This window comes from Macrotis lagotis, chromosome 4 (genome assembly GCF_037893015.1).
Source record: "Macrotis lagotis isolate mMagLag1 chromosome 4, bilby.v1.9.chrom.fasta, whole genome shotgun sequence".
NCBI lineage: Eukaryota > Metazoa > Chordata > Mammalia > Peramelemorphia > Peramelidae > Macrotis > Macrotis lagotis.
In genome coordinates this window covers 111,673,871-111,697,311 of record NC_133661.1, presented here as the reverse complement: position 1 = coordinate 111,697,311, position 23,441 = coordinate 111,673,871, and the positions used below count along the sequence as shown (strand labels likewise).

At 40.7% G+C, this 23,441-nt stretch overlaps 1 protein-coding gene across 2 annotated transcripts in view; it reads right to left on the bottom strand.

Moving 5' to 3' along the window:
* Positions 1 to 23,441, bottom strand: part of SH3PXD2A (SH3 and PX domains 2A) — a 362,190-nt gene that overhangs the window by 126,468 nt on the left and 212,281 nt on the right. Inside the window, exon 6 of one of the 2 annotated variants that reach the window (XM_074233789.1) lies at positions 22,097 to 22,125. In XM_074233789.1, the coding sequence (XP_074089890.1) occupies positions 22,097 to 22,125 (29 nt within the window). Of the gene's footprint in view, positions 1 to 22,096; positions 22,299 to 23,441 lie in introns of those variants that run through there. The other variant, XM_074233790.1, reaches the window with a different exon arrangement.

The following is a 23,441-nucleotide window of genomic DNA, read 5'->3' as shown; positions in this document are numbered from 1 at the left end:
CTACCTGAGGAGATCAGATATGTGACAAATCAAAGCATAGTGGGAAGGATTGGTTCAATTCATAGACTACTACTGCTTTTTATTAGACTGCTTTTTATTGACAGATTATGCTACCACCCTGAGACTCAGTTTCCCTATCTGTAAAGTGCCAGGGTTGGATTAGATTACAGGTACTCTATCTTTTTTGTGTTGTATACCCCTTTCAATGAAACTGGTCTCAGAATCATATTTTTTCCTTTTTTTTTTTGGTATAGTGGGAAGGGGGCTAATTTTGGTTGAGTGACTTGTTCAGGGTCACAAAACTAGAATTGGAGACTGAATTTGAACTCAGGTCTAGCTGACTCTAGGGCTAGTGCTCGCTCTCTCTCTCTCTCTCTCTCTCTCTCTCTCTCTCTCTCCACTGTTCCACCTACCTGTCCCTAGAATCATGTTTTAAAATGAATAAAATAAAGTACATAGGATTCATAGAGAAAACTAATTACACTGAAATACAAATATCAAAATAAGTGCAAAACAAGCTCACAGATCTCAGGCTAGCTAATCTATAAGGTTATTTTTAGCTCTAAATCCTATGATCTAAAAGGCAGACACATTAGGCAAAGATTATTCCACAGAAACAATTGCATGCCCAAGAGATCATTAGTCAAAACCCATTCAGTTTAGAAAGAAGGAACCTAAGGCTCAAAGTAGATGATTTGCCCAGATCACATAAGCAGTTGATAACCCAGATAGGACTATGACACAGGTCCTTGGATTTCTAGTTCTTCCCTTAGACAAAGCTATTTGGATCATTTTTTAAAAAATGCTGCTCCATGGGGTGGCTAGGTGGCACAGTGGATAAAGCACGGGCCCTGGAGTCAGGAGTACCTGAGTTCAAATCCAGGCTCAGACACTTAATAATTACCTAGCTGTGTGGCCTTGGGCAAGCCACTTAAACCCACCTGCCTTGCAAAATCATAAAAAAAAAATGCTGCTCCTTTTTCCTTTGTGATCTTTATAACTGGGGGGGGGGGGGGGGGGGGGGGGGGGGGGGGGGGGGGGGAGGTGGAGATGGTGAACAAAACAAGCCCATCCTCTGCCCTTGGACCAAGTCCCATAGGAGCACAATTTCTCAGAAATCAAAGCATGTGTGTGGGAAGCCAGGCTCTAGGATGGAATGTGCAGCTGACCTTCAGGGTAGTATAGCCAGGCAGTTAGGGACTGGCCAGTATCCTAGTTCAGGTAGAAAATAGGGGGTGAGGTGTGGGAGGGAAGGCAGAGAGCCCCATGGGTCTGGGACCTATGCCAGCTTTATGGATAATGGACAGCAGTACCCTTGGGAGGATGTTCGGAGTTCCATAGGAAGGTATATCAAAGCATTCGGAATCACTTCAACTAGAAGCTGGAGGGGATGAGTCCTGTGGGACCAGCCCCACCTCCAGCTCAGCCTGACCCCACTGTAGCTATCCACAGATGGAAGGATGCCTTGGGAAGCATGGAATGGGAGAAATGAGGGAGGAATGGGAGTCATTTCTCCACCCTGCTAAGCAAGATTGCACAGGACCTAGCCAAAGACAGGTGCTGGTGCTCCAAGGGGCCGTGCACAGGGTAGGGCTGGGATGGACAAAACCTACTGTTTGCAGCTGCTACTGCCTGATCCTACATATTAGCTTCAAACATGGGTCAGGAGAAACCGCACTGACTTTGAGTCAGGAGACTGCTCTGGCAGTACATGACCTTTTACTTGGAATAATCACCTCTTTACATTTCAATTTCCTCATCTGTAAAATGGGGAAAGCAATAATCCAGTTTTGCCCATTTCCCCAGGATTATTGTGAAAAACAAATGATACCTCTTTGAAAATTATAAAAACAAATAAGTTATGATTTTGCTATAGAGAAGGATGGGGCATAATGGACAAAAAAAAACAGCCTCAGAGTTAGTCCTGATCTGACTGAGTGACCCTGGGCAAGTAATTCAACCTTGTAGTACCTGAAATAACCTTCTAAGACTAGAAATTGCAGAAAAGATGCTGATCTGCATTGGTAAAAGGGATTTTCTCATAGGGAGGGCCACATACCAATAGAATCATAGGTCTAGAGGCCCCTAAAATTGTTATTCACAATCTCTCCCTGTCACTAGAGAATCAAGGTTACAAATAGGACATATATCTGATTCCCAAGTTTCATGTATTCTGCCTTCACTTCGCCTCAACACCAAAGATGGTCTGAATCTTGGTAGTTTCAGTACTGATAGTGAAATCCCTTCTTTCTATTATTCTTCAGAAAAAGCCTTCCTCAATTCCCACTAGCCCCTGGCCAAGTCTGTACATTTACTTGGAGGCATGGACCCAGAAAAGATGGATGGGGGCCAAGGAAGAAAGATGAAGTCATCAGCCTTGTAGCATTCCCGCACCACCCTCCCCCCATTCCTAGGGCCTCCTCTTTGAAGGAGGAAAGCTTACAGTGAGGATGTCAAGAGAGTCTGAGATGAATTCATGGTAGACTCCTCATAAAGGTGAAAGGTCAGGAAACAGAATGAGAAAGGCAAGTCAATATGTTATAGCAGGAACCAGGGAGTCAGGATTCTTGTCCAAGTGTTTTTAACTAACTAGCTGTCCTATCTTGGACAGGTCAACTTTACCTTTCTGGGCCTTAGTTCTTAGCTGTAACAAGAGGGGATTGGATTTACGTATCTTATAACTGTCAAGTTCTTTGGTATATTAATTTTCCTTAGAATCTGCATGGCTATGGGCTATATCTAAACTGGAAACCAAGGCTCCTAACAAGCAAGCAGTCAAGTGCTTTTTTCTTTGAACTAGTATCTCTAAAAGCCAAAAAATGTCACCCACCCAGGAAAGGCTGTAGATTTCAAGCATCTGCTGCCTTTCAAACAGACATTAGTTTATGTATAAATAACTGAGTCTGATTCAAAAGCAAGATAGATGGTGCAGGAAATGAGCATCTGAACAGTACAACTCAATTATCTGTAATGTCTGATGGGAGCTAAACTGAGCTTAGTCCCCAGCTGCTCCTGCAGGGAATCATTCTGCCTCTCTCTTCCCCCCACCCTCCACTCAGTGACCAGACCAATCTCCACCCCCTCTCAGATGCCACGTAAACAGATCTATACACACACGCACACATGCATACAACCAGCCCCCTGCATCACCACTCCTCACTCCTCCTCCTCCTCTCCTCTTTCCACCCCCACCTCCAACCACTTGGAAAATTCTTCACATCTGGCTTTCACGTGATGGAACCGTGCCTTGCCTTAGAAGCTGGTTGTCCCGTGAGGCCAAATCGGATGGGATAGAATGACTGCAGGACCTAGGAAAAAGGGAGAGGGCCAGAGAACTGACCCCCTACTTCTTAGAGAAAGAGGCCCAGGGAAGGGGAGACATGGTCCTGGCTCTGTCCTTCTGTGGGTTAGGAAACTAACCCTTCAGGATTATCACTTTGGTTTGGTCTCTTGGGATGCAGCACGTTTTTCCTCTGTGAGAGGCATCTTAGCTATTTGTGGTACAGTAAAATGACTCCTGACATGGAAGTGAAGAGGCCTGAGTTGTATTCCCAACTCTGCAACTTATTCACTATCTGAATTTGGGCACATCATTCCCAGTCTTTAGACATCAGTTTCCTTCTCCACAAAATGATGGATGGAATAGATCATCTCTAAACTCTAAACCTAAAAACCCCAAGGGCTCTCTCAGCTCTTACATTTGTTCAGCATGACAGAATGGAAGGAGCAATGGACTAGAGTCCTTGGCATTTGTTACTTGTATGATCATCATCGAGTCACTTAAACTCTCTGAGACTGTTACCTCCACTGTGAAGTGGATCAAGGTAGGTTTGACATACTATCTTCACCTTTTTAATGTTGTTTTTTACTTTTCCCTTCTTAAGGTTTTTCCCTTCATGTTCTGATTTTTCTCTCACAGCATGACCAATATGGAAATATGCATAACACTATTGTACATGTATAACCAAATCATAATACTTGCTATCCTAGAGAAGAGGGAGAGAATTTTACAAAAATGAATATTGAAAATTATTTCTATATATAATTGGAAAAATAAATTTTTAAAAAAGAAAGACCAACCCCCTCCCTTTAAGGAGGGGGATAGGGAACCTTGCAATAATTATAGTCAAATAAAAAAAAGAATAAGCTTGAGTGAAGGCTTAAGGTCTACTCATACATAAAAAGTGGGCATACATTCTCTCACTTTCTGGGCAGTCCTCTGGCAGGAGTGTGACATGTCTCTGGGGATAGGGTACAAAATGAGATGTCAAATATCCAACTTGTTGCCAAATTTTATTAATCCTATCTTATCTTCTCAATCTGTTCCATTCTGGCCACTTTTAGAAAATCCTAAACCAGACATATAAAGCCCTCTACAATCTATCTTGTACCTATGTCTTCTTTGTCTCTCGGTGGAAGAACTACTCACTTCAGAGGTAGTCTGACCACTGACTTGCTCTGTTTCTAACCTGGGCTAGTTCAGCCCTCCTTAGACAATTTGATACCCCTTCAACGTGGGGTGGAGATTCCTGATTGGCTTTGACCATTGCAGCTCAGAGCTACTGAACTCTTTAGAGATCTGTGAGCCTCAGTTTCCCTGTTTGTAAGCCCACACTACCACATTGCACACTACATCAAATACTTCCTATAACACTCACAGTAGACTGGTAGTTATTTCCATAATGGCCATATCCCAAAAATATATGCCTTGATTTGCTTCCTGAGTCCTTCACCTCTCTAACAAGAGCTAGGGAGTATATTTCAACATGAGGCTTCTGGGAGGGGGGTCTTTGTAGACCACAGCCTCCTAATTTAATTATTCTCCCTGATTTCTTTTTTCTCTGACCTATCTCCATCAAAATTACCAAAACAATATTCCTAAAGCATGTCATTCCCCTGCTCAAGAATTTTAAGTAACTCTGGGATAAAATATAAACTACCTGGTTTGGCATTTAAAGTCCAGCCTAATTTTCTTGACTTACTTCACCCTGCCCCCTTCCTGAATTCTGTGTTCTAAGTAAATCAATCTAGAGGTTTTTCCAGACTTAGCTTCCCTTCTCCGGCCTCTTCCCTAGTATGAACTCCCTTCCCCAACTTTGCCTTAATAGAATCCTTATCTTCATTCAACTCAGATGTCAGCCTCTTATGAGAAGTTTCACCTGGTCTCTCTCTACTTATTATATTTTCTTTTAGATACTATCTTTTTACATACTATATCCTCTCTGAAGAGAGTGATAAGTGCCTCAGAAGAAAGACTAATTTTTGTTTATTCTTAGTATCTATCAGTCAGTCAATAATCATTTATTAAATGTCTTCTATTTGCTAGGCTAAGTGTTATAGATACAAAAAGGGGTAAAAGCCCTCAAAGATTTACAATCAAATTGGAAATGATGATGTTTGTCCTTTCTTGAAGAAGACTATGACATTGGGGAGGTGATACCATGAAAAGCAAGCAAATTGGATTTGAGTGAGGGGGTGCTGTGGAAAGTCACCAGCCTCACTTCCTTTTCTGGAGCTGAGTCCAGTGGTCAGATATAAATCAGGATGACTAGAAATGACCTTGGATATGAGGCAATCAGGGTTAAGTGACTTGCCCAAGGTCACATAGCTGGTAAGTGTCAAGTATCTGAGGCTGGATTTGAACTCCTATCCTCCTGACTCCAAGGCCAGTGCTCCATTCACTGTGCCCCCTAGCTACCCTATACACCAAGGCATCTTCATTGAAGATGAGGAAAAACTGTGTCATTATGATTTGAACTCAAGTTCTCATGACTCCGGGTCAGTGTTCTCCATCAACAATCAAATTATATTAACAATCTGTATACAAGATAAATAGGAAATACTTAAAAGAGCAAAGGGACTTGAATTGAGAGATGTTGATAAAGGATTCCTGTAGAAGATGGGATTTTAGTTGAGATTTCAAGGAAGCCAATGGAGATAAAGAAGGGATTCCAAATATAGGGAATAGTCATTGAAAATTTCTGGAATTAAGAGATGGAGTATCTTATTTAAGAAACAATCATTAGTCTCTCAGGAACAAAAATATTCAGAGCAGCTCTTTTTGTAGTGGCAAAGAAGTAGAAATTGAGGGGATGCCCATCAGTTGGGGAAATGGTTGAATAAATTTTAGTAAATGAATGTGAAGGAACACTACTGTTCCATAAGAAATCATGGAGAGGGGTGGCTAGGTGGCTCAGTGGATAGAGCACTGGCCCTGCAGTCAGGAGTACCTGAGTTCAAATCCGGTCTCAGACAATAATTACCTAGCTGTGTGGCCTTGGGCAAGCCACTTAACCCCATTTGCCTTGCAAAAAAAAAAAAAGAAAGAAATCATGGAGAAGGGGCAGCTAGATAGCACGTGGATAGAGCACTGACCTTGGAGTCAGGAGGACCTGAATTCACATTTGGCCTCAAGATACTTAATGATTACCTATCTATGTGACCTTGGGCAAGTCATTTAACCCCCATTGCCTTGCAAAAACCAAAAAAAACTCAAATCATAAGTGGGTGGACTTCAAAAAAGCCTAGAGAGATTTACAAGAACTGATGCTGAATGAAGTGAACAGAACCAGGAGAACATTGTATACATTAACAGCAACATTATCTGATGAACAACAGTGATAGACTTAGCTCTTCTCAGTGGTGTAATGATCAAACAATGCTAAATGACTTGTGATAAAAGTACTACCCCATCCAAAGAAAAAACTATGGAGTCTAAATACAACCAAAGCACACTATTTTAATTTTTTTTTTAGGATTTTGCAAGGCAAATGGGGTTAAGTGGTTTGCCCAAGGCCACACAGCTAGGTAATTATTAGGTGTCTGAAGTTGGATTTGAACTCAGGTCCTCCTGACTCCAGGGCAGGTGCTCTATCCACTATGCCACCTAGCTGCCCCTATTTTAAATTTTTTAAATTTATATTTTATGTTTTTCCTTTTTGTTCTGATTCTTCTTTCACAATATGGCTAATAAGGAAATATATTTAATGTAGTTATATGTGTATAACCAATATTAGGAAGGGGGGAAAGGAGAAAAATGTGGAACTCAAAATCTTATTTAAAAAAGAATGTTGAAAACTATCTTTTTATGTAGCTGTAAATATATATATATATATATATATATATATATATATATATATATAAATATATATATATGAGAACCATAAGGCCAGTTTCACTAGATCAAAAAGTATGTGGTAGAGTGTAAAGAATAAGACCAGAAAGGTGTACATGTGTGTGAGGGGGAGGGGAACCTAGGTTATGAAGGACTTTGAATGCCAATTTGATCTTGAAGATGATAGGGAGCCATTGGATTGAATGTATGCAGTGTGTGTGATGTAGAGGACCTGTACTTTAAGAAAGTCACATTGATAGACTGGCTAGGGGAAAGAAAGCTGACCCACCAGCAGATTACTGTATTTATCCAGGAATGAGGTGATAAGGGTTTGAACCAGGTGGCAAGAGTATCAGAGGAGAGAGGCGGCATATTCAAGGAATGCTGCAACAGAGAGAAACTGAAGACCTTGGCAACATTTTGGATAAGAGGATGAGAGAGATAATGAGCATTTAAGGTAGACACCTAGATTGGAAGCTTGAGGGTCTGGGATAAAGGTATTACCTTCTATATGAATAGTGAAATTAAGGGGTGGGGAAAATTTAGGAGGAAAGATGTGTTAAATTTCTGAACATGTTCAGTTTCAGATGTCTATTGTGAAATGCAGGAGGAGATACAAGACTGAAGGCTAGTAGAGACATTGGGGAAGGAAAGGTAGATCTGATGAGATGGTAATTAAATTCATGGGAGTTGATGAGATCACCAAGTGAAGTAGTATAGAGGGAGAAGAAAAACCAAGACAGAACCCTGGGGGGACACCTCCAGATAAAAGGGCATGATATGGATGATGATTCAGCAAAGACTGAGGAGAACAAGGAGAGAATGGTGTCCCAAAAATCTAAAGAGAAGAGAATATTAAGCAGAGGGTGATTAACAACGCCAAGGGCTGCAGAGAGGTAAGGGAGAAGGAAAATTGAGAAAAGATCACTGGATTTGGCAATGAAGCAATCACTGATAACTTTGGAGAGAGCAATTTTAGTGGATGCTGAGGTTGGAAGTTGGATTTTAAGAGGTTAAGAAGGGGAGATAAACTGGAGACATTTATTGTAGACAGTCCTTTTTTTTAAGTTTTTTTTGCAAGGCAAATGGGATTAAGTGGCTTGCCCAAGGCCACACAGCTAGGTAATTATTAAGTGTCTGAGGCCAGATTTGAACTCAGGGACTCCTGACTTCAGGGCCAGTGCTCTATCCACTGTGCCACCTAGCTGCCCCTAGACAGTCCCTTTTGAGTTTAGTCACAAAAGGCAAAAGAGACATAAGATGATAGTTGGGATGGAAGGATTGGGGGTGGGGAGAGGTAAGGTTGAGGATGGGGAAACATGGGCATGTTCATAAGTAATAGGGAAGGAATCAGTAGACATGGAAAGATTGAATATAAACCATAAGATAACAGAGAAGGTAATCTGTTGAAGGAGACAAGATGAAATGGAATTGTTTGTGCAGACAAGAGGTCTGGGCTTTGGTAATGAATTAGGTGACCTCTTTTTTTGAGACTATAGAGGAAATGCCTGGCACAGAGCAGCTAGTTCTTAATCAATACTTATAGACTCATAGTAATACCTCTCTAAAGCCTCTAAGAACCTCAAAAGGGGGATAATACTTGAACTCTTTCCCAGAACTCTTGTAAGGAAAGCACTTTATATTTGGGGCAAAAATGACCTCTTCTAAGCAGTAGTACACGTAGTTAATAGAGCCTCAGTATTGGAAGGAAACTCAGAAATCACCATGGTTTAGTGTGTGTGTCACAGGAACCAATGGAGGAATCTCCAATACAGTGAACAAGAGAGCAGTCTGTATTTGTTCATTGCAATATTTTTCAGTGGTGTTTCATGGTATTTATTTCAGAGAAAAAAAGACTAGAGAAACCAGTGATTGGCTCTGTATTGGTGATGGCAGTAGCAAGTGAATGGTTTGGTTTGGCACTGAGAAGGAAACATGTTTCTTTCATGGTTCCTCCCCAATCCACCTGCCATAAATTTCAGCTTTGATAGGACTTGGTCCATGCAGTCAGCTCTTCTGAAACAAGGGTTAAGGTATAGCAGTTGTAGAATAGAGAGAGCAGAAAAGGACAGGAGATTGGGGGAGGTGGGGGGGAGGGTGGGGAACCGACTCCTTTAATTAGATCCTGATGATCAAGTGCAAACAGGGAAGCCTCGCCAGGGGAAGCGTGGCAGTAGGATACTTGAGGGTACAACTCTGAATTGGAAGTAGGGGTGGGGTGAGGGAAGGCAGCAAGGGAATGTGTCTAACATGCCCACAAAAACTGTAGCCAACCCTTGCTCCTCCCTGCCTGATTCAGAACAAAGGTATAGGAATCCTTTATAACTGCTTAGACCAGGGGCTTACAAAGCTTCTCTAGGGGTTATTGCCAATTCACAACTGAGATCAGTGGTGTTTGGGATCTTGTCACTGACTTCATCACTTCACACAGACCTCACCCTCCCTCCCTTTGGGAATTGTGACAGACACACATGCAGACATATGCACGCGCCACATCCCTCAAAATATCTATCATGGCTGGCGTTGAGTAAGTAAGATTTGGCAGGTTGGGGGAAGTCTCGTGGTCCAGAGATTCAGTCAAGTGCCTCTTTATCATTGGGTCTCTTTACATAGAGGTTGGGGGGTAGGGAAAAGTTGGTGATTATTACCCAACATCATTGTTAGTAGCATCATGGCAAGGACTTGATAATGTCTAGATTCTGAGTCTTATAGCACCTAAATACAGCTCTATCTCAACTGTTTGGGCTCTATGAAGAGATGGGAAGTCTTAAAAAAAGAAAAAAGCAGGGAAAGGGAAGAGAAGAGACAATACATTTTTTTTTCTAAAGACTTTTTTTACGTTCTCTACCTTAAATATCTGTTGGGGAAAAATAGAAAATAAAACCCCAAATAAATTTTCCCAAATGTTTCCAACCTTTTCCAATATTAATATTACAATGATAATTAAAAGAGTAAACAAAGTGGGTCAGCTAGGTGGTGCAGTGGATAGAGCACTGGTCCTGGAATCAAGACGATCTGAGTTCAAATCTGGTCTTAGACACTTAATAATTACCTAGCTGTGTGACCTCCTCGGTCTTCTTTGCTGAATCATCATTTATATCATGCCCTTTTATCTGGAGGTGTCCCCCCAGGGTTCTGTCTACCAAATGTATAACCCCACTGCCTTGCAACACCCCCCCCCCCAAAAGTGAATCAAGTTATAAACACTATACTATGCTTCTAGGCTAACAGTATAGAGTAAGGTATACAAAAACAGAAAGGATTGCCTAATTTCTCTTTTCCATGGGATATATAGAAACTCTTCATTATTAGTCAAAAAAAGTCACACATAAATAGATTGAGAAGGTTTCAACTTTCAGGTTGATGGCTAAAGACTGGCAGGTCTTTATACTTGTTTAGGTGGCACTGTGAATAGAATACTAAGACCTAGAATAGGGAAAACTGGAGTTCAAGTGTGACCTAATATTAGCTGTGTGACCCTGGCAAGGAACTTAGCCTTGGTCTGTTTTAGCTTCCTTATCTGTAAAATGGGAATAATTGTAGAGCACTATGTAAACTTCAAGATCTATCATTCTCCTTTTTCTTCTTCTTCTTATTTATTATATATCTGTTGGGAAAAAATAGAAAATAAAACCCCAAATAAATTTTCCCAAATGTTTCCAACCTTTTCCAATATTAATATTACAATGATAATTAAAAGAGTAAACAAAGTGGGTCAGCTAGGTGGTGCAGTGGATAGAGCACTGGCCCTGGAATCAAGACTATCTGAGTTCAAATGTGCTGTTTTGAGATTTTCTTACAATCATGGGCAGCTGGGTAGTACAATAGAGTACCAGATCAGTTATCAGGAAGACCTGAATTCAAATCTGACCTCGGACACTTACGAGGTGTATGACTCTGGGCAAGTCACTTAATTCTGTCTCAGTTTCTTCATCTACAAATGAGCTAGAGAAGGAAATGGCATCTTTACCAAGAAAACCCCAAATGGGATCACTGAGTGTCAAACACAACTGAAGAAGAACAACAACAAAGATCATAGTTCCAATTTCTCAGAATTCCCTAATTCCAAAGTTAGAAAACTACTGAGTAGTTCTCCAAGTAACACTCCTACTCAAGTAAGAATCCTTTGCAAAATATCCAACAAGGGCTCATCAAGCCTTGATTCAAAGACCTACAGTGGGGGGAACCTCTAGAGACACTCCATGTTACTTTGGGAAAGCTCTCAGTAAGCCTATAGTTCCTTTTTTTAAATTTTAGCCCATTCTCCTGATTCTATCAATTGGGAGCCAATGTGCGTGAAGATAGCTATCGTGTCCTCTGCTGAGACTTTTCTTCTCCAGCTCAAATATTCTCAGTTCCTTTAAGAGATCCTCCAATGTGGTAGGAACTTGATGTCCTTCACCATTCTGATTGCCTTCCTCTGGCTATCCTCACTTTATAAAAGTCTTTCCTAAACTGGGTGCCCATATCATACAATATTGCAGAGAAGACCTGACTAGGCCTTCCACACAACCCCATTCTTCTCTCTTTCTTATCTTCCCCCCCCTCCTTTCTCTCTCCTTTTTTTCCCCCTCAAAAAATGAGTCTCTCTCCATCTCCCCCAGAACAGAGGCTATCCTTGGATCTAATCTCACTACTGACCTGCTCTATTTTTAACCTAGGCCCATTCATACTTCCTTAGGCCACCTATGGTGCCCCCAACTCCCAGGATTCACCATCTTAATAGTAACCTTAGGATGGACATCTAAATGGCAGCTCAGAACTCCTGAGCTAAAGACGTCTGTCAGACTCAGTCTCCCAGAAAGCTTTGGTTATAAGCAAGCATTACCAAGCCTAGTGATATTTTTTTCCCTCACTGCAGCCCAAACTGCTGCCCAACTTTTTTTTTTTAATACATCTGATATCTGTGAGGCTATTCTTTTTAAATCCAAGGAAAACTTCACATTTATCTATATTAAATTTTATTCCCTTAGATCCATTCAGTGCAGTGTTTTAGCCAATTGAGATCTTTTGGGATACTGGATACTGACTCTGTCATCTAATTTATTAGCTATCCCTCCCAGTGCTGGTCTACATCATGAAGTAGTGGAAAGAGCAGTGGCCTTGGAATCAGGAAAGAAATGTGTTCTGATTAACTATGGGACCTTGGGCAAGGCATATAACTTCTCTGAGCCTCAATTTACTCATCTGTTAAATGAGGATAATATTTGTGGTGCCTATCTACCTTACAGGATTGCTCAATAAATCTTAAAACTCTAAGGAAATTCTACCTATTATTTCCTCACAGTATCTCTAAGAGGCAAATGGTCCAAGGATCAATGATACCATTTTCCAGATGAAAGACAGGTAAGTGATACAGTGGATTGGTGTTGTATTTGAAGTTTAAATCTGGACTCAGACATTGATGTGGTCTTGGGCAAGTCACTTAATCCCATCTGTATCATTTTCTATTAACACCACCTATCTCCCACAGTAGTTGGGAAGATAAATAAGATCACATCTAAAGTACTATATAAAGGCTATTATTGTTGTCAGTAATTATGTTATTAGTTTTGTTGTTGTTTAGTCAATTAGTCAAATCCAATTCTCCATGATCCCCACTGGGTGTTTTCTTGGCAAAGATACTAAAGTGGTTTGCCACTTCCTTTTCCAGAATTTATAGATGTAAGAACTGAGGCAAGTGACTTACCCAGGGCACACTTTGAGTAAGTATCTGAGGACTGATTTGAACATAGATCCCCTCTAGGGCAGGCACTCTAGCCGATAAGCCACATAACTGCCCTCATTCTTATTATTTTAATAGTAGTAGTAGTAGTAGTAGTAGTAGTAGTAGTAGTAGTACTAATAGTAATAAGGATCTAAGGCAAAGAGGAGAAAAAAAATGACTTGTCCAAGGTAGTTCAAGTTAGTAAGAGTCAGAGCCTGTCTTCTGACTCTAAGCTATAGAATTCAGAGCATGGAGAGACCTTAGTGATTATTCAGATCCAGAGGTTCTTAAACTTTTTGGTCTCAGGATCCTTTAACACTTTTAAAAATTACTGAGGAACTCCTTGCCACCAAAAAAAAAAAAAAAAAAGCTATGTGGGTTATAGCCATCTATCAGTATTTACCATATTGAAAATTAAAATGTCTTATGGCTATTATGAAAGTAGTTTCGACCTTGTGGACACTCTAAAAGGGTCTTGGGAACCCTCCAGTATCCTTAGATCATACTTTGAGAACCACTGATGCAATCCAACCCTCTACATTTTACAGAAAAAGAAACTGAGACCCAGAGTAGTTAAGTAAATTGCCAAAGGTATCAAGTAGTGGAACTGATCTCCAGTCATAGAATCATAAGCCTTTATCTCTTCGATCACAAACCCAAAGATATAATTTAGATACATGACCTATATCATGAACTTTATCAGTAAGTACAGACTTATTAATAATAGTAGTAATAAATACCCAAAGCAAAGGGTAGTAAATAAGTAGTAATAAGCACCCAAGACAAGGTACACTTTCCAAAAAAACCCTCAAAAATTTGCCCTTGTCCCATTAAAGCGAATTTCACATTTTGGGGGGGGGGGGGATAGAAGGGAAAGGGGGGGGTAGAATCTTTCTTCTGGGAGCATCCCTGTGAAAACATCTTATACAACAGAATCATGGGTTTAGAACTGAAAAGTCTAAGACCAACCCCTTCATTTTACAGATGAGGTTCAGAGAAAGAAAGGATTTGTCCAGGGTCACAAAGATATTCCTATTAGAGCCATGACTTGGGACCCTCAAATACTATGTTGCTTCCATGTGACCATGGTTTGCTTTAGGGCTTCTCACAAACACATTGGTTAGAAAGTTTCTACCAGGACCCCAGGCTTGCTCACTGCGGATCAAAGTTTAGAGATCCCCCCACCCAACTAGTCATCTCAGGAGTTCTAGGAAATTGGGCTAATGTGATGGTCACAGAACCACTTGCTCCTTTGCTCTCTTCCCACAGTTGGACCGCATTCATTTTAGTGATGGAAAATTAAATTAATCTGAGTCCTGTGCATTAAGAGAATAATATCTTCTGGGCACAAGGCCCATGATATGAGATCTGATTCATCTTCCAGAAAGTTTCACACTCTGTCTTCAAGTCTCAGTGGCACTTCATTTTGAGAAGTCAGGTAGCTTCTGAAGGCCCTAGATTCCTTCCTGGAATAGGAGTATTTTTGAGACACTCCTCAGTAGCCTCCAAGCTTTATCCTTTTCAATTGCTCTGATGAGGTTTTTTAATGACAGTTAGTAGATTCAAGTTTCTTTTCAAAGTAATTTTTTTTGAGTTTCATGTCAAAGTCCTCACCATTTCATACTAAAAATACTGTACACATGTAGCCCTCCAACCTATTAGGTGGCTATGTTTCAAAAGTTTGTAAATGGGTATTTGGAACTCAGAGCACATTTTCCCACAAAGTTATGTGTTTTGGTTAAGTTCCCAGACTAGTCCAGAAAAATCTATTTAGTTAGTAATGTAGCTGAAACTCTAGTACTAATATTTCTAGTCTGAGTCCTGGGATTAAGGAAGAAAAAAAAAAGAAAAACATTCTCTCTTCTGGAGGCAAAAGCAGAGGGTCTCAACAAAATGTGGTCTTTAGCCTCTTCTACTTTCTTTTAACTTCTTCATTTCTTAAGTCTCTTATTCCTCAAGCCTTTAAAGGCAGCTAAGTGGCATGGTGGGCCTGGATTCAGGAAGACCTTAGTTCAAATCCAACCTCAGATATTTACTGTGTAATCTTGATCAAATCATTTAATCTCTATTTGTCTCAGTTGTCTCAACTGTAAAATGGGAATAATAACAGTACCTCTCCTGCAGGGTTGTTGTAAGGATCACATGAGATAATATTTGTAAAAGTGTTTAACACAGTGTACCTAGTAAGTACTTTAGATATGCTTATTCCCTTCCTCTCCCTTTCCTTCCCCAGCTCTGACTTCTACCCAGTTCTGTTCTTCTCATCACACTGACCCATACTTTAAAATGACTGCTTCTGAAATTAAAACCACCCATTTCTTCAGTCCAGCTAAATTTGACTAGGAGTAATTTGTACTAAGGCTAAAGAGGAAAGACACCTAATTGGAATGATGTGTGAATCACTAAGAACTCTTTAAGGGAGTATATACATTTTTAAAATAGGCACTTTGGAATTCAAAGGAATTTCTGGGGGATATTTCAAGGAAATTAAAAACGAAACATCCTGTTGGTTTGGAAGAAGATATTTGGGGGCAGAAAGCCCCCCAAGAAAGCAGACATGATCTGTTCTCCTAAGCAGATGAAGGGGGAGTGAAGAGTACTACAGAGCAGATTTTTGTAGTAAGAGATGTTGTTAATTGGAGACTGTTCTCTATTCTTTCCCATCTAATACATCATTTGAGCCTCACAATAACCTTAAGTGGTAAACAAAATATGTCATATTATTCCCATTTTACAGAGGATAATTCTTGAGGACCCAGAGGACCAAAGTTACATGGCTAGAACTCAAGTATCCTGATTCTTGGATCTAATGGCTTTTTTGTAAAACCATAATCACATGCCTGAGTTATCTCAGAATTAAGATGTTTAAGAAGAGAATTTGAAGGACTTCCTTTTCTTCTCAGCATCCAAGTCATCTAGGCCAGGGAATAGTGCTAGCTCTCCAGTTGGGGAGAATTGTACACAGAAACATCCAAAAGCAAATTCATCACCTCAGTGCCAAAAGGAGGCAGATTCAAGTATATCCAAACTAAGAGGCTTCCTTTCTAAATTTTAATTAGGTTTCTAATTTACATCTTGAGTGGTGATATCAGTCTATAGGAGAGATCTGTTTGAATATAAATTTTGAAACACCGGCATGGGTGAGAAATGCCAAAAGCTGATGCTTCTAACAAGATGGAATGGGTCAATGGGAGGTGCCAGGAAAACTCTTGGGATCATAAAGGAGATAGAGCTGGAGCCCAGAGGACTTTGCTCCAGATGGATGGTCAGTGTTGGCCAAAGCTCCTCTAATACAATCCCGTGTGGACAAATGCTACCATTTTCTCACACTGCTCTCTACTCCAACAGAAGGCTTCCATGCACAGCACTCTTCCCTCAAGCCCTGTGGTCATGCTTTTCTCCCTGCTTGGGATACCACCCTTCCCTTCTCTTCCTCTCTAGCAAAGTTCTCCTCAAAGGCTACACTTTTTTTTAGGTTTTTGCAAGGCAAATGGGGTTAAGTGGCTTGCCCAAGGCCACACAGCCAGATAATTATTAAGTGTCTGAGACTGGATTTGAACCCAGGTACTCCTGACTCCAGGGCTGGTGCTTTATCCACTGCGCCACCTAGCCGCCCCCAAAGGGCTACACTCTTAAGTCCTTCCATTTCCAGGAAATTTTTCTTCACAAGGACATTTCACAGTGATTCTCTTCTCCTCTCCTCTCCGTTCCTCTAGCACCAAATTTTGCACCTTTCAATCACTGTTTAACATGTCATATGTCATTTTGCTTCTTGGACATCTCCTCTGCTGGGCTGGAAGCTCCCCATGGCCAGGCACTATGTTTTATCCTTCTGTCTCTCTCTCAGCATGAGTTGAACTTGGCATATTAGAGATAATTAGATTTAAGATTAAAAGATCATCTCTTTCAGTGCTTTCATTTTATAGATAACAGATTGAGGCCAACAGAGATGAAGTAGCTTGCCCAATGTCACACATGTAGGCAGCAGAGTACAGTGTCGAGAGAACACTGACTTGGAAATTAGAGGATCTGAGTTCAAATCCAGATTTTGATGCATAGTACCTTTGTGACCTTGGACATGTCAAAACTTTTATTGAGTCTCAGTTATTTCATATATCAAATGAGAGGATAGAATGAGCTAACCTCTGAGATTCCTGTGAGTTCTGGACTGATGATCTTATATGTAGAAGGGCAGTATTTCAAACTCAATTCAGCTTTCTCTGAATCTAAAGCTTTATCTAACACACATGTTAAATAAAAATTGGTTACATTCAATTGAGAACTCGGAGAACATTTGGATCTACTTAGAACCTCTGGTCCTGGAGTCTGTGAATTTTATTAAATAAACATATGTTTATTTTATATATATATATATAGCTATAAATATGTATACATATATACATATACATGTTTATTTATACATATATATAAACTATATTTCAATATAACTAGTTTCCTTTGCATTTTATTTCATATATGTTTAAAAACTTATTCTGAGAAAGGATCCATAGGTGTTACCAGACTTTCAAAGGGATCCATAACACATGTTCTATAGTCCAACTCTCTCATTTTACAGATGAAGGAAGTGAGGCCCTGAGAAGGGACATGATTTTCACAAGGTCACAAAGCTGTTAATGACAGAGCTGGGACTAATCCCCAAATCTCCTGATTCTTACACCTGAGAGGTGCAGGTAGGGTTCTTTTCTAGTGCCCAATCAGACTGCCTCTATATTTAATTGAAGCAAAAGTTTCAGATTGCCTCCAATAAAAAAAGGCAATTCTCTTGATTTTTAAGGAGAAAGTTTCCTTGTGCCTTTCTCTCTACACAACTAACAAAGTTCCATAGTTGTCTTTCACTAATCCAAGTTTGGATCAAAAAGACAGTTTGGCCTTCTTTGATGTCAGGCGAATCATTACTTATTGGGGAAACATGTGAAGATGGCTATAAATTCTGTGTTTTTTGTTTTCCAGAATCATGTGGCCTCTCTTACACAAGGCCACACAACTATCCAGAATTACTTGGTGATGTTGGAGGGTGGAGGGTAGAAGGGAAAAACAAGACAAAGGACAAAGGCTTTTAGGAGCCAAGAGACCTAAGTTCTAGGTACAATTCTGTCACTAAGTTCCTGTATGATCTTGGGCAAGTCACTTCTTTGATCTCAGTTTCTCCATCTTCTAAAATGATGAAGTTGTATTTATAAGCTCTCTAAAGGCCCTTCTAGCTTCACCATTCCATAATCCTAGTTTCCCTCCTCCTGACAATGAGAAAAATCAATCTCCTGCTGTTAAAAAGTTCATTAATGAAAACTCATTAATGAAACGTGAGCTTGAATTTTTTGGCAAAATGTCAAGTACTCCAGCACTACCGACCATAATGACTTAGGTTCAGTTAATTCAGAATTTCTGATCATTGGGATGGGAGCTGGCCTTAGGAGTTACCAATACAAGTATTTCAGGTCCAAGAAGGGCTCATCTAAATCCAAGAAGAAATCATCTAGTTCAGCCCTCTCATTTTATAGATGGGGAAGATGAAGACAAAAAAGGGTAAGTGATTTGCCCCAAAGATTACTTGGACAAATAGACTTATCCAACACAATGAGTTATTTAACAGAGATGACACCAGAATGAGGCTTGGAGGTCTCTGGGATTTTAGCTGAGATCTCTTTCCACTATGACGCACAGCTATCACCACACAATTCTCAAGAAAGGAATTACCAAGGAAATATTTAAGCAAAATCTCAGGGAGAATGTCATTTGCCTAAGAAAATAAATTTCCTTAAGTATGTTAAAGCTTCTATTTGCATATTGTATAAGGAATATGACAATCACAGATGATTCATAGCTCTTTGTTAAAAGCAGGTCCAATAGAAACACTACATAAGAAACATTTTGCTTATTCATATCCCAGCAACATCTCAAGAAATTTTCTAATCCCATGTAACTCTGGCTAGTAACTAGGAAGTGTTCTGCTTGGAACTGGGTAGTTTAAAAAAAAGCATCAGATTTGAGATGAGAAGACATGACACTCCCAGCTCACTTCAAATGCCTTGGGCAAACCACTTCACCTCAAGCTTTTTTCCTCCAAAAAATAAGAGGATTTGCCTGGACTGGCTTGGCCTCCAAGTTTTCTTCCAGCTCTGGCATTCTGTGATTCTGTCCTCCTGTCTCTGATAAGGATGCTGGAGGAATGCCGATTCTAGCAAAACCTCAGTTCTAACATGGAAGGGTTTCCTCGAGAGCACAGAAGCCACATTGACAAAAATCTGGGGAAATTCTAAAGGAGGTTTCTGAAGGAAACTGCATGAAAGGGTCAAATGCTGCCTCCTCCTCCATGAAACATTCTCTGGCGCGCCCCTTTGCTCAGCCAGAAGAACTCTTTTCCTTCTCTGAACTCCCACAGATCTTTGTTCTTACTTCTCTTCTGATCCATTTTATTTTATAGTATAGTTATTTTTGAATGTGTCTTACCTCCCTTACTAAACAATAAGTGAATCTTCCTCTGAGGACAGGTGACTTACCTGCATCTCCTTCAGCATTCAGCAGAAGTAACTACACAGAAAAGTGCTTGGTGTTTTTTTTAAATTTTATTTATTTAAGGCAATGGGATTAAGAGTGACTTGCCCATGATCACACAGCTAGGTAATTATTAAGTGTCTGAGGCTGGATTAAGTGTCTGAGGTCTTCCTGACTCCAGGTCTGGTGCTCTATCCACTGCGCCACCTAGCTGCCCATCTCTCAGTCTTTTTACTGGATTGAACTTATCCCATTTTATATGTAAGGAAAACCGAGACTTGTTCACATCACACAGATAGTAGTAAAATGATCATATGTCCATATATCTAGAACTGGAAAGAAACTTAAAGGTCTTTGAATCCAATACCTTCATTTTATTGCTGAAGAAATTAAGTTAGCCCAAGGAGGTTAAAATGAACTGCCCAAGTTCACATAAGCATTAATGTTCAAATCTTGAACCTTGCTTTTCCGATTCTAGGTCCCATACCCTTTCTACTCTTTCCTGCTACCTGATTCCTAATTAATTCAAGACTCTTTCCTCCCTACTCTGAAGTAAGTCTCATCCCAACAGATGTCATTTCAAGCACATGTAACCCAGAATAATGTTCAGCTCCCAATGTAACATGAAACTCCCTAGGATAGACTCTGCTCACTCAAAGACAGTCACTGCCACCCTTCTGAATTAAATCATTGCAATGGTCCTAAGACTGATTCAATTCTTAGCCAAAATGACCCCAAACAATCTCATCTTGTGCTTGAGATCAGACAGGTGGCCCAGAGGACAGAGAGAGCATCAGACCTAAAGTCAGGAAGACACATTTTTCTGAGTTCAACTGTGACTTCAGATATTCCCAACTTCAGACTGGGATACTTAGCTGTGTGACCTGGGCAAGTCACTTTATGCTATTTGCCTCAGTTTCCTCATATGTGAAATGAATTGGAAAAGGAAAGGCAAAACTATCATTGTTAAGAAAAGCCCAGTGAGTTATGGAGAACAGGACACAACTGAAAATTGAGTGAACAGTAAACAAGAACAACAAAACCCAATCATATCCTAGCATTTTGCAGTTCATAAAAACACATACTTTCACAACACTCCTATGAATAGCCCAAACTATGCAAAAATGTGACTGGGAAATTCTTATTGACAAAACATAGATAATATTAATATGTGGTTTTCTAAGTCAATATGTGCCCAAAGGGATCCTTTTGTACACTTACTGGCTCTCATTTCCATTTGAGTTTCTTGCCCTAGAGAGGGAATTGGTTCTTGACTGAGTTGGGGCCAGTGGGTATGAAGAGGAGGAGGTGGAGGTAATCTTGCTACCCTTCATTCCTCCAAAATATCAGCCTAGCTACCAAGGTACCAAGCGACATGGGGGAAAGGGGGAAGCTGCAGCTGATACAAGATGATGGTGCTTGTACACGTGCACACGCACACACACACACACGTATGCAGCAAAGGACCATGAATTCCACCGAGCACAGACACACAACACATATCTTAAGTCATAAGATACAGATAAAAAGATACTCCAAACTGTGGTATATATTGACACCCACATATACACTAACCACACAAACAATTCAATATATCTGAACTCCTATCAATCCCCAAATACATAACTCTCAATACCCCCTGACCAATACACACCCTAATATGTGCAATACAACCCAATACATGTACAAACAGAAAAATGCATCCATGAAAAAGGCTGCAATGTTCACCCAAGTACAAACATAGATGTCTACACTTCTTAGTGATGAAATCTTTTTATTGGTTCTTCTGTATCAAAACAAGAGACAGAGAAAGTCTGGTGAGTCAGCTTGTTATTTTCCCCCCCTTTTTCATCTTCCTACTATTTCCCCCAGTCCAGCTATTGGCTAGCTCATAATCTAGCTAATATCTCAGGCACTGTTATCCCCACTTCTCATCTCTCAATTGGCCCCAAGGACTCAGTTTCCACCCTTTGAAATCCTCATGAATCTTAGTGAACCTGCCCTTCCATCTTCCCAGTTTCAGGCAGGAGGAAGAGTTCTAATGGTCTCCAGTGAAGGAGGGAGGGGCTGAGGTCAGGAGCAGCCAATCCATTAAAGCTCCATTTGATACAAGTACAACCTGCCCAGCCCGATTAACGTCCAGCTGATCAACAAATGCCCAATGCAAGAGGAGACACTGCAATCCGTTATTATCCTTCTCAAAGAACGACAGAAAAAAAACTCGTCCCCAAATCTCTGGGAAAGAGAGGCTGGATTGAGGGCAGGGACCGAGAAGGAGAAAAAGATTCATTTTCTAGAAGGCTGAACCCATTATTAAACATTCCTCAGTGACCTTCCCCATACTCACCCTTGCACACACACACAAGGGGGAACAGGAGCTTTGGGTTTGACTGCTAGCATGCAAGGAAAAAGAGGAGAGAGAAAAAGAAAGAAGGAGAGGAGGGAAAGGAAAGGAAAAAGAGAGAAGAGGAGGAGATTTAGGTTCAGGTTTGGGGTTTTCTATTGGATAGTTCTTCCTGGGCATGCTGAAGGTCTAGAGTGGCCATGAGATAGGTGACCCCTGGATATAACATCTAGCCAAATAAAACTAAATTGAGTATTTTGGCAAACAGGTGAAAAACCTCAAGAAAAAATGAATCCCAAATGCAGAGTGCAACTCACTCTGCATGACCTCCAGGTGATCTGGAAAAGAGCCTCCAGAGTACATGCAACAGGCAAAAGGAGAAGGAAAAGACAAACAGTTCAGAGGTCCCACTGCTTACCTGATTTCCTCTTCGAACTTCCATAGTCCCTGAAAAAGAAGCAACAGCAGATAGACATGGTTAGCTTCAGTCTGGCTGGCTATTCTTCAGAGCCCAGGAGAGGAGCCCCAGGCTCCCACCCAGAGGCCCCAATCTCTCCCTCTGGCTGCTGCCTCCACTGAGGAATCCCCTGCGCAAGGGCTGGCCTGCCTGGATCAGGCTCAGGCTCAGGCTCAGGCTCAGGCTCAGCTATGAGAGCAGCTGGTGCTGCAGTCAGACTCTGGCAAAGCCATGTGATCCCCAAGGCAGGGAGAACCTTCCGCAGAGCTGCGGTGCAGGCACGCATAGCCCTGGGCTCCTCCCGGGGCTTCCCCATCATACCCAGGCTCCCTCCCTCTGTCATCTTTTCCCTTTTATCACCTTGGACAGTCATAGAATTAACCCCTTGGGAGACCAGTTACCAGAGTTGGAACAAGCAAATTCCCAGAGTACAGGGAAAGGAGAAGGATGTGATCTACCATGTTCCCTAATTCCTTATTTAACTTGTTCCCAGTCCCTAGGATACTTTCAACGCCCATGTCTGTCTGTTAATGTCTTAACTACCCTTCAGTGCCCAGCTCAAATGATCCAAGCCATATTAAATGGCACCTTTCCAAGTAACCTTTTCTGTGCTCTCAGGCCAGAAATAATTGTTCCTTTAGTTGATTTTATGGTACATTTTACTTTTTTATATCTTTATTATAATGTGTATTACATTTATCTGTGTAGTCTTATTATGACAATTAGATTGTAAACTATCTGAGGGCAAGGGCACTACAATTTTGGAATCATTGCACCATCAGACCCCTTCTCAATAATCTCTAGTGACTTCTTAGGGCCTCTATAGTAAAAATGATAAACTATTCTTGCTTTTGAAGCTTTTCACAATCTAAGATATATTACCTCTCACTGCACTCCCCCCAAACCCCTGCCCCCCATATCCCCATCCCTTACTCTATGATTAATCTAGCCAAAGTGGTTCTCACAAAGAGCATCCCATCTCTTGCCTCTACACTCTCACACTGTCCCTCTGCCTGCAATCCCTCTTCACATCTGCTTTACGAAATCCCTCTCTTCCTTAAGATTCAATTCAACCACAACCTTCTACAATGGAAATTATGAACTAAGGGATCCATGGAGAGAGTCAGGAGTCTGTGAATTTAGGTGGGAAATAATTTTCATCTTTATTATTTTCATTAACCTTAAGTTTCCTTTTGTAATCCTATGAATTTTAATTTGTGCATTTAAAAATATTATTCTAAGAAAGGTCCCATTGGCTTCACCAGACTGCCAAAAGAGTCATGACCTCTAAAAAGGTTAAATACAA